Raw genomic sequence first — 12,258 nt, forward strand, 5'->3', positions numbered from 1 at the left:
AGGCACTTTATATTACTGCAGTATGTGCTCCAGTGCAAATGTTTTGCGTTGGCAGAACTACAATAGAAGACAGCATCATGGGGCATATATACTCAGTATAGTAGCTGTGCACCCAGTTTGCTTATTAGTGTTTTTGAACAACGTGTACAGGTGTCGATGACCATAATGAATGAGAAATGTTGCAGGCCCGTCCACATGCTTTGTTAATGCTGCCTGGGTAAGAGCAAGTGAAGATGGAGGCAGCAGGTCAAAGAATTTTGTCACTGTTTTTTGTGTCTCTGAGTAAGTGTTGGAAGCTAAGGGTGAGCACAGCTGGACGACACTCACACCTTTCCACCACACTTATCAGCACAACAGGGATATTGGCTGATGAAAATGAAACAATAACTAAACTACCTGGTCAAACTCACAGAATAACTGTGTCCAATTAGTGTTTTACCTCCATAATAGAGTAGTGTGACATGCCAGCTTGAGATCACTGAGTGTCTACAACTGCAATGTTGCTAGAAATTTATTTCAACCATTCCACTTTCTTGAGTCCCTTCTGACTTGCAGGCATGGACCTACATGCTGACTACCAAATACCCCAAATTCATCTCCAAAACCATCCCCAGAAGCACGGTGCTAATTGTTGAAACCATTGTTGACGGCCTCCATAAGCTTGCTTGAAACATTTACAACATTGGCATGATCATGAGCCTAACATCTGAAAGCAACCTAAAATGTTGACTAGTTCCTAATATTGAGCAACCAAGTGGCTACCCACCAACCAGCAGCAGCTTCCTTAGATCAGTGTCCAGTATCCTTAAAAGCCATTTAAATACTTTAAAGCAAGAACCCCCATCTACATACTACAGTTACTTTCTGTCCACCCTTAGTTAACCTTCCTTCCAACAATATGAATGCACAAACATCATCACTACTTTTCTCTCCTTGATGCCTATGAAAGTCCATCCCTCAGTGTTCAGGTGGTCCTCTTCTGCTGCCATTCTTGCTTCTTCCAATTAGAATGGATGCCTCTGTGCACTACCTAGCATCAGGTCAACAATTAAACACTGTCAGAAACTTCACCTGCACTGATACAAATATCACGATTTATCAGTTTTTGCACCCTGGACAACTTCTGTGGACTGAGCTATGCTAAATACACACCGTGTATTCTTATTGCAGTCTCTGATGCGGAAATCCTGTTTTACTGAAGTTCTGATCTCTAAGATGGCTCTGAAATATGTATGCAAATTTTTAACTGGTATACCGTAAGTTAACTGTCAAGTGCACATACGGTTTGTGCAGTTATAAATCTTTCCGCCAATCAGAACAGAGAGCACAATATTATATTCCTCTGGATTTTTTAATGATGTTTCTGTGATGTAATACGTCACAAAGTAAGTTGGAAGCTCATGGCAATGTGAGTCTTATGCCGAGGAACTCATTTAAAACCAAAAACATGTATTGGTGGTTCTCCAGCATCTGCTAAACTCTGAATCAGTTTTCTGGTGCCTCACAACTCTGCTTGCACGTTAACAGAGTCACAGGAAACATATCCTGGTAATTTGGTGAACATTTCTGAAGGAGAACATAGTCTTCCATTTTAAATTGGACACTCAAAAAGCTCCATATTCTAACCAGGAGAATCCCAAAAACTAAAGTCACTGAACCTGCAGCAAACAAAGGGGTCCATTAGGATGGCGGACGGACTTTGTCCGTCCGCCAATCGCGGTGGAAACCGGACCGTCCGCCACGTGTGCGGCGGTCCTGCCATAGCAATTATGATGCACCCGCCCCAGTGGCATGGGTGCATCCAGCGTTTTTAACATTCGGGCGGGCGGTGCTCTCAGCACCGCCCGCCACAATACTTAAAATGCACGTTGTGCATTTCAATGCACAACATGACAGGCACCGTGCGGTGCCTGTCATGTTGTACATTGAAATGCTGGGGGTACCATAGGTACCCCCCATGTGCACCCCCACCCCCTCTTCACCCTGGGGGCCCGCAACGGGCCTCCAAAGCAAAGACCGTATGCCTTTCCACAGCGGCAAAACCGCCGTGGAAAGGCATAGGACCGCAGGAATCATATTATGGCTGGCGGTGCCTGGAAGACACCGCCAGCCATACGATCCCTTTTCCGCCCGGCCGCAAGGAGACTGGGGTGGAAAAGCGGCGGACGGTGTTTCCGTCCGCCGCGACTCCCCCCGCCATTGTAATATGGCGGAGGTAAATAGCTGGCGGACGGGCACGGATGGCATACGGATCGCCACAGCCGTCCGCCATCCTAATCGGCCCCCTAGTTTGAATTTTGACTTGGGAATGTTTAGACAATTTTATAGATGATGTACACAGTGGCCTGGAGCTCATGAAAAAAGTTTCTGAGTTCTTGAAGCCCAAGTCTAGCCAAGGCTTACACATTTTTCTGAGTCACAGCCTCTTCAGCTGAAGATTTCTGTTTGACCGAGACCTTGCACTTGATTTACAGTCTTTTGAAACCCAAGACAGATAGTTTCAAATATGTCGTAGCCAAGACTTTCGACTTCCATAGCTTTTCGAATGTCCTAAGGTAAATAGGGGAAAATGTTTGAGGATACCTATGTTCAGTCACTACTTTATCATCTGCCATGCCGCATGGGTGGGGGCCGGTTTTGGGCCCATGGGGGCCGATTTTGTTACAGGGCCTTTTTTGCAGCATAGCTGCAAAATCGGCCCTGTAACAAAATCGGCTGAAAACTGGCCCTGGCAAAGAGCTCTGCGGCACCCCCCACGCCCCATTCTTGCATAGTCACCTGGTGGACTCTATCTACAATATCTTTGATTTTCAGCGCCTCTTCTGCGGGTTTAATCTGTCTACGAGCCCCCATGCACCATCAAGTTCGATGCTCACTTTTTAACTCCTATTGCAACTCTCTAATCTTCAGGGACATCAATCCCATCTTCGACTTCAATGTTGATCACTCTATCGACAGTTATTACCATCAGTGACCACAACCTTAGCATCAAGTACGCCAGTGACAAGAGACTGACAGTAGCAGCCATCCTTTTCTTTTGGAACAGCAGCCTCATCATCAAGGGCACTAACGTTGGCAGATTAGCCATTAAAATGCTATGTTTCTTTGGTCAATGATAGCAACACGTTTTCATCAAAGAAGATGTCAGTCACTTTAGCAGATAAGTTCTACTGGAGACTTAATAGGAGGACTTAGAAATATCTGAAAACTCTGAATTGATAGGAAACTGAGAGCACATAATATTGCAGGAGAGTCAAAGTGTCCAAGGAAGTTCAAACAATTGCAGCAGGAACGAGTCAAAAATATTAAATCTTGAAGTGCACCAATTACACTGAGATATTCCCCCACCGACAGTAAATCTCGATATTGCTTCCTCCGAGAACGTAGTGAAACTATACGGGGGGAGAAAGATGTGAGGTCAATCCAAAAGGTAGTGAAGGAGTTCTCCAGACGTGAAAGATAGAGTGGTTCCATCTGAAGTAGTAGCACTGTTGGGAGTAATAAGCTTTCAGAAATCTCGAGTTCGCAAGTTGTTACTCGAGCGCGAGTCAAGGGCATCAGTTCTTTTTTCATCGGGGCCTTCTTTCTCAGTTAAAACCGGCTTCGCGGGGAATTCAGCTTGTTTCAGGTCTGGCAAAGGGTCAGAGTCCAGTCTCAAATGGCTAGTCTCAACTGAATCGATCATTTTGTGGACGATGGCTTCCACTTGCGAATGAAGAGCCCCGATGGCGGCCATTACAGACCTCAGTGACAAAGCACACTCCGCCCGCTCCATCTCCACTCGCTCGATGTCAAACAAAGTCTTTTATCCCGGAGGGCCGGACAACTCCGGGGGAACAGGCAAGAGCGGGGCGGACGGCAACGGAGGGCGACCTATCTATTCAGCGATCTATACTCCACCGTCGCGAGCAAGGACCCCAGCCCGTCAACCCCGGGAGGCGGTGCAGGGTCTCCGGGAAAGGGACCCCCGCCCACAGCCACAGACGTGTCCTGTCGCCGTTCCTTTATTGTCAACCAGACCACATGACCGCCATCCGAATCGGGCAAGGATGACCTCCACTTCGAAAGACCGGACTCTGCCCAAGTCCCGCGGCCGATGTTGTTCAATTGAAATCCGGCAGGGTCAGTACTCAAGGCCCCGGCTCCCACGCTGGGCTAGACCAAAAAATGAAGCACGGTGTAACTCCATCATTCGAGCCGGCAAAAGTCCCGGGAATGCACCATTAGGATCTGCAACTCTTCAGCCACTCAGAGGTCGGGCGCAAAATCAGGATAAGTAACAGGATTATTCAGCTAATGACGGAGGTCAACGGAGCCGGGAGCTTATGCGGCCATCTTGGTTGAAAGCGTAGCTCCTCTCCACGCGTCCTTGAGGTTGAATCTAGAGCATATATTCTGTAATTCTGTGTGAGAGTTGGATGGGTAGTATTGGCAGGAGGATTGTCAGTCTATAAGGGGGTCTAGTGGCATGTTGAAGTCCCCAGCTACAATAGTGAACTCGTCCTGTGGGATTTTAGCTAGTGTTTCAGATGCCTCTGTCCAGAATGTAGGGTCGTCTGTGTTGGGGCCATATAAGTTCGCTATGTGGATTCGTTCCTCCCCCCTTGATAGCTCTGTTATAAGGATTCTGCCCTCCTTGTCATGTGCGAATGAGTCTATTGTTAACTTCGATTTCTTAGAGACTAGGGTCAGGACGCCTCTCCTCTTTTTGTCTGCTGGTGACCTCACTACCTGGTCTACCAGTTTGCTCTGACTAACTTTGCATCTTCTTCATCTAGTTTCGTTTCTTGTAGCAGCACTATATCGCTTTTGGATTTTGCTAGGTATTCCACTATCTTCCTGTGCTTGATGGGGTGGTTCTTTGACATTGAGTGAAGTTATTTTAATGTCTGCAGCAAGGGTGAGAGTTTTGTTACTGGCCATTTGGTTTACTGTTTTTTGGTGGTTCTTCGTGTCCCCTGTCCCAGGGTCTGTGGTGGTATCTGAATATTGAGCAACTATGTGGTCTGGGTCTTTCTTTCTGGACTAGTGTGTCATCACTCGCATTGGTATATGAGAATTGGAAAAAGAAAATAATGGAAATTAAAGAGAATAGATATCTGAGATGTATAATAGCTGCCCCCCTCCCTCTGGTCACCCCTAACCCCTCCCCTACTTTCACTAGAGTACGGAAGGTGCAATGGCAGGATTGCCATTGCGCCTCCCGGAGCTTGGTTATCTCGTAAAGTTCAGTTGTGAACTCCCTTTTCTTTTAAGGTTTAGGTCCGGTGTGTGCATTAGCTTATATGATTGTAAACACTGTACCAAGGATACGCTACGGTCCCTGAGTTTATTTTGTCCAGTTCAATCTTCCTGTCCACATTTGTGCTTGTTCTACTGGCACTTTGTAGCTTCATCCGTGTACATAAGGTAGTTGCTGTTGATTTATTTTTGTTTCCCGGGTCCTGTCCCCCGTCTCAGGGAGGTAGTGAATTGTGTAGGTTCTGGTGGTCTCTCTCCCCTGGAGTTGATTTTGTGACCTTTCCAGTTGATCTGGTGGTTTCTACGTGCAAAGTTAAAGATGTCCTCGGTATGCTGTGATCTCAACGGCTTGCATATGATAGGTCTTGCATATTGAGAGGTCGGAGCCTTTGCCGTTGGGACTCTGTATGCCTTGCCGAGCTCGAATTGACGGGTAAACTTCAGGTTGGCCAGTTTTGGGATCAGGTCCTCAAGGAATGTGGAACTGGACCCAGACGCATCTTCTGCCCCTTCCAGGATTCAGAGAATTCGTGTGCTACCCCTTCAGTTCCTGTCTTCCATCTCCGCTGTTATATTTTGCAGGGAGCCAGTAGTTTCTGTTAGTGACCTCACTTCCTTTCTTATGTTGTGGCTTGAGTCCTCTGAGTCACTGATCCGTTGCTCCGCTGCTGCCAGCCTGATGTTTACTGAGTTCAGGTCAGCTCTGACCGCTGCGATCTCCAGTTGGATTGTTTCTGTGGTGAACTCGGTGGATTTCGCCAGGTCGTGCACCTCCGCTAGTTTCTTGAGAATCGTTTCTAAGCTGCTATTTATATCTGGTTTTTGTTTAACCAGCGAGTCTGATATCAGTGGTTCCCCTTTGCTCTTCTTCATTTGTTGTTGCTGTAGCCTCATTTCTCTTTCGGCCATGTTCCTTGTCGTTTTTGGATGTGTGGTTCCTTTTTACTGCTATCTCAATATTCCCCTCGGTGTTTTGTATGACCTGCTGTTTTGTCTTAGTCTCAGTTCTTAGGGTGCCGCTTTGCTTCTATTGCGGTGCTCCTTGCTCTTTACTCTGCTAGACCAGCCTTCCTTTCTGGCGTCCTGGCAGCCTTGTGTTGTGCCCTGTATGGTGCTGCGACGTCGCTGGTTGTCCGCGCCTTTGACTCTCTGCTTTGTTGCTTAGCGCCTATAGTTCCGCCTCCCGATTTTAAGCGTTTTCTACTTCTCCTGGAGGGAGGTAGGAGCCGTTACGTTGTTCATGGTGGCTTGTGTGGTGTTGGTTAAGCCTTCGGTGGTGCCTCTCCCAAAATGGCCCACGCCCCTTTCTAGTTTCTGCTTTCGGTTTCGCTTTGCGCTTGTTGATTTATTGTCTATTGTCTAATGTCTCGGGTGGTGGTGGCCGAAACGTTGTTCTTTTGGTGGCCTAGCGCTATCTCCGAGTGCCGGGTGGCGCGCTCTGGGAAGGGGGTCCTCTGCTCTCGTGGTGCTAAGGCAGGGGCTCTCCGTGGGCCTCGTTTGTGTGTGTCTTTGTCGCTCTCTTTTCCTGCTGCTAGTGGTGGGTTGAGAGCGTTTGTCGCTTCTCCCCTCCTCGTGCAACGTTTTTCCTTGGCGCTCTGCTCTGCCCGCGCTCCCCTCTATGTGGTGTTGGTTTCTGCCAGTCAGGTGTTTCCTCTTGCCGGTGCCTCCCTTAATATGGCGCTCGCCACACTCTTCTTTCTGCTTTCAGTTTAGTTTCGCGCTGTTGTTTAATAGTCTATATTCCCGCTCTCAGGGTGTTGGGGGCAGGTTTGTGATCGGTCGTTACGTCGTTCTATGGTGGCTTCTATTTGTGGGCTGTTATCTTAAAGCCAGTCGGGTGCCCCCTTTTTTTCTTTCTTTTATTTTTGGTGGTGCCTCTCCCAATATGGTGCCCGCTAGACACTCATTTCCACTTTTGGTTTCACATTGGCGCTGTCTCGGGGTGTGGAGGATCGTGCTAGGGGGGCGGGTAGTCCCCTGCAGCTATTGTGGTGATATGGCGGGGGGGGTCTCCGTTTTCGCGCTCCGTTTTTTGTTGGGAGCCCCGCCCGTTCTCACCTCACTCCCCTTGGTTCTCGGTTTGTGTGTTTCTTCGTCGTTCTTTATCTCCTCAGGTGCCCTGGGTTCCATGTGCTCTCCTCCTCGTTGGCCCCCGATGGTCTGCTCGCGAACTGCCTCTTCTTACATATACGCTTCGTGTCTTCTGATTGCTAGACCAGGCGCCATCTTGCCTCTTTGGTTCTTTTGGGGGAGGCTCGCTTCTTAAGAGAGTTTTCCTCCGCTTTTGTGCCTCCTATCTTGCATGGGTTGGTTGTGTTCCGTAGCGTCAGTGTTCAGTCTGCTGCTGTTCTTTCCGGAGTACCGGCCTCGGATTTTCATGGAGTATTTATGTCTCGTTTGCTCCGTTACGGCGCATCAGCAGGATCAGGCAGCCATTGGCTCTGCTGTCTAAGCCACTCCCCCTATTTAAATCTCAATGTGGGAAGGGTGGTGGAAGGAATGAATACTTAGCTCCATATGGTTTTTGAGGGACTTGCCCCTGTTTCTTATGGGCCGAATAGCAATTGTGAAAATGATTATCTTACCACTATGTCTATATGCACTACAACAATCGCTATATGTGATCCTAGGGCATTATTTCCAGACGCTAGATGGTTTGTTGGTAGACCCCTGTGGGGTACCAAACACAAGAGGGTACGCCTTACAACACTACAGAGACCATGGAGTAGAGGGGGGCTTGAGGTTCCCTGCCTGGTATTTTATTACATGGCTTCCCAGCTACAACATGTGGTTCATTGGTTGGATAGCGACGATAACTGGGAGAAGAGACTCCTAGCAGGCAGGTGCAGTAACCTCCCTCTGCCGGACCTCCTGATGCTCGGTTCCGGGGTCCTGCATCACTTCCTAACATTGTACAACACGCCTGGGAGGCCGCGGTTAGGAGGGTGGCGCGGAATGCCCATTATGCCCCAGATATGCCTTAATGGGCGGTACAACCTTTCTCATATATCACTGACTCCATGTCTGTGAGGGACTGGAAAGAGGGAGGATGCCACTGCTGGGAGATCTTTATGTTCATGGGCACTTTATAACACGAGAGGAGGCAATGATATTCTGGGAACAGGCCAGTTTCTACAGTATGAAAAGATATCAAAGGTTGCCCAGGAGGTTTGGCTGTCCTTCCCCGAGGAACACCCCAGCACTAATATACTGAAGGTGCAGGGGTATTCAAAAGGTGAGGAATCCACAGGCAGATACAGTATCCACCAGAAAAAGCGTTACTGAAGGTAAGTAACTTGTTCATATGGCTCAGGGGCATCGATTGGTGTCACATCTCTACCGAGCCTTAAGGGATGACTTACCGGGTGGGGCTCTACCTGTGAAGTTGAAATGGGATGTGCTAGTTGGGATACCCCCTAATGGAGGGGGAGTAGCTGAGGGTCCGTGAGGTAGTCAGGGGTGTAAGCTCCAATGCATGTTTTAAGCTTCTTCAAAATAATTATGAGCATCAGACATACCTTACCCCACAAACATTGTGTACGATTTATCCAGCCGGCTCTGGTACGTGCCCATAATGTAGGTCACTAGGAGCTGACTTTCTCCACATGACATGGGCCTGCTCGTCACTAACTTTATTCTGGGAGGCTGTGCTCGCATGCCTACGATGGGCTACAGGTTGGGTGGTTCCCATGGAGATCCTACAAGTGCTGCTTGGTCTACTTCCTGCCCCAAAACTTAGAAGACGATTTGTTCTTCTGGGGCTGGTACTAGAAAAGAGACACATTGCTATTGTGTGGCTTCAGCTTGTGCCCCCATGTGTCGAAGCATGAGTAAGAGACATGTGCAAATGGGCCACGTCAGAGACGGTACGAATGAAAAACGTCCGGAGGGATGAACAACTTGAAGATGACCTTCAGGCATGGCCCTGTATGCTGTCTGATTTGCGGGTCCCACAGGCCCCCGGGGATGCGGGATATTGCAGGTGAGGGGGTGGTCAGTTGACTTCGGAGAGCTGACAGATAGATGATGGGCGACATTCGAGAGCACATTGGGACGCATCTGTACATTTTACTCTGTTCATTGACACGATGCCCTGACACAGAGGTGGTGGGGAGGGTAGGTGAGTTAATCTGTTACAAATTGGCATGGGCCTCCATGGACAAGGTGGAGGGGGGTTCTTTTAAGCTCTGTAAATTGCCATTGCAGCGAATCCTATTTAATGAATTCCATGTTTCAAATTGAGGATTGGGACGTTTATCTACATGGGATACAATGCCAGTGTAAAAACAACAAAAATTGCTATGTAAAATTTGAGCATTGAGGCGAGCAAAGAAAAGATCCACTATAGACACGGGAACGTGTAGAATAATTGTTTTTTGTAATGTATGTATCACAGGTTAGGGAGAGAAACATGCACAAGGGCACAAGCAGTGAGACGTTCTACAAACAGACGTTTGACGCCACAAACCTCACACGGTGTTGGGATGAATGCATGAAGAAGTCATTGTATCTTAGTCGGAGGTCAGCCATCCAAGAGTACAACAAGAAGAATTTCTGGAAGAAGAAGGGCATTGCCATCCTACCTCTGAAGTTCTCCGTGGGATTCATTGACGGGTCGTACCACCAGGTCAGAGTTAAATCCATGCCATAAAGAGCAACATTCATGCTGGAACAGCAACCCCTTTGTCTTGTGTTAGGATAACTCAAAGAGGGGCAAAGCAAATTGGGTGTTTCCAAGTGTGAGGTGGGATTGAGAGGGTTCTAATGACCTATTGTGGTAAATTTAGGAGCTGCCTATAAGTCAGGTGTTTACTTCACAAATATTATAAAGCAGGGGTCTCCACCATTTTCTATTATAATGGCTGCTTACGTTCAGTGAAAAACATTGTGGGCTACTAATAATATTAGTCTTGTAATTGTGATCACCTTAGTGACTACCCTATGCTTGATTACCAACAGTCATCACCTCAGCGCATCAGGCAGGGTTGTTAGCAGAAATGTAAAAATGCTTTATCAATTTGAAATGCCCCTGGCACCAAAGTGATAATATTAGTAATATGTCTTCCCAGTGAGGCACATTTTTTGAAATATTAAATCACAGGTCATTCAAGGAGGGTTCATCTATAAGTTTTGTGTTTGTTGAGTTGGAATAACTATCTAAGAATAGAATAGTGACACACAACCATGGTGGTAAAGATCTGTTTATTTTGTAATATTGTGTTTTATTAGTTATGCATTGAATGAAGTACACAGTTTGTAGAGAGGCAGAGATTCCCCCCACATGAAATGTTGTAATGTTGGTTTTCAGTAGCCACACGAGATTAACTAAATTGACCCAAGTATGGCTGATATGACTATTAGTGTATACTACTCTTGGGATAACAACTCAAGTCCCCCTAGGTGAAAAGGTTTATGTATACAAATGTACTGCTTCAGCCAGCTTTTCCAGAGGAATCAATATTAGATCAGTCAATCATTGAGATTTCACCAAGGCAGGGTACCGTCCCTCCTGGTAGCTGGACTTCATTGAGGAATAATCAAAATAACATGTAAATTGGTGTTTTATATGTCCCTAGGCGGGAGCTTTAGTCAATATCTTCCTGGACGGATCGGTGTTGGTGACTCATGGGGGAGTAGAGATGGGCCAGGGGGTCCATACCAAAGTCTCACAGGTAAGGTTATATGGTAGAAGTGCATCACTTAGGTGCAGATAGAAGAACTGTCATTATCACTGTACAGCACACTTTATGAAAGAACAGTATATAAATAAGGTTTAGGGCTTAGCCTGATTTAACATTAACCTTGAAGTCACAGAAATAGGGATTATCCTGTACCAACTTCTTGGGTCTCAAGTAAAATGTCTATCCATAAAGTCCAAATTTAGGATGAAGTGGCGTGTAAAGAAAAAGTCATTAGGATATGAGCCACCCCACACCCACATCAACAAAGTGGCAGGCTGTGTTTCATTTGTTTTCCCTCACTGCAGTGGCGGGAAATGTTTTGGAATTCTCAAGATGCTAAGATTCTCTGCCTCCTGCCAGAGCCAGTTAGAAAAACAGTGGCTCTGATTATGTCATATGTTTATTACTGTAATGTGTTGTACCTGGGGTTCACACAGGGTCGGATCAAGACACTTGAAAGAGTGCAGAGCGCCACTGCATGCCTTCTTTTGAATCTTCCTAGGAATACGTCTATGGGAGACGCACTTAAAAAGCTGCACTGGTTGCTGGTTAGGCATTGGTAATCTTATAAAGCCGTGTGCTATTGTCACAAGGCACCTGCAAAAAAAGGAACACAGTACCTTCAATCTCTGGTCAGACCATATATACCAACGAGAAATGTAAGATTGGCTGGTGGAAGAAGGCTGGTGTCTGTTCCTAACATTAAAAGAACACGCTTAATTGGGAGCTCATTTGGCTACCTGGCACCAAAACTATGGAATTCTTTGCCTCTGACTATTCGCCAAATTCAGTCACAGTGGTTCTTTAAGGGTGGGAACTAGGGGAGTTTCATTGTTGAATTTGTGGCAGCGGATTCCTGTACCTAGCACTGGGACACCTCATTGAGGTAGCTACGTGCTTTATAAAATGCACTATTATTATTATTCCAAAGTGCTGTTTTTGTAGATTTTGTGCCACACGGGCACCGGGCAATCCCCCGGTGTGCCGCACGGGTGGGGGCCGGTTTTGGGCCCCTGGGGGCCGTTTTTGTTGCAAAATCGGCCCTGTACCAAAATCGGCCGAAAACCGGCCCCAGCAAAGAGCTCGGCAGCACCTCCAACACCCAGTGGGGAGGGAGGGCCGGCCGAGCACTTTGCCAGGGCCGGTTAAGGTTCCCAGTCCGGCCCTGGAAAGCCCTGGGAAAATGTCTGCACTCCATAAAAAAATATATGGCCATATTGAATTACCCATACGGCTTAAGCTGATAAAAAACAACAACAAAAAGTAGGACTAAAATAATGTCTTAAATCTATTACTTTTTTAACAAAGTTGTGTTTGCTCTGTGTTGTTGTTTTTT

At 47.1% G+C, this 12,258-nt stretch overlaps 1 protein-coding gene across 1 annotated transcript in view; it reads left to right on the forward strand.

The window, feature by feature from the left end:
- Window positions 1-12,258, forward strand: part of LOC144822537 (aldehyde oxidase 1-like) — a 661,088-nt gene that overhangs the window by 471,686 nt on the left and 177,144 nt on the right. The window contains exons 26-27 of the mRNA XM_078680183.1: window positions 9,638-9,868; window positions 10,818-10,913. Of these exons, the coding sequence (XP_078536309.1) occupies window positions 9,638-9,868; window positions 10,818-10,913 (327 nt within the window). The remainder of the gene's footprint in view (window positions 1-9,637; window positions 9,869-10,817; window positions 10,914-12,258) is intronic.

This window comes from Lissotriton helveticus, chromosome 3_1 (assembly GCF_964261635.1).
Source record: "Lissotriton helveticus chromosome 3_1, aLisHel1.1, whole genome shotgun sequence".
NCBI classification, from domain to species: domain Eukaryota; kingdom Metazoa; phylum Chordata; class Amphibia; order Caudata; family Salamandridae; genus Lissotriton; species Lissotriton helveticus.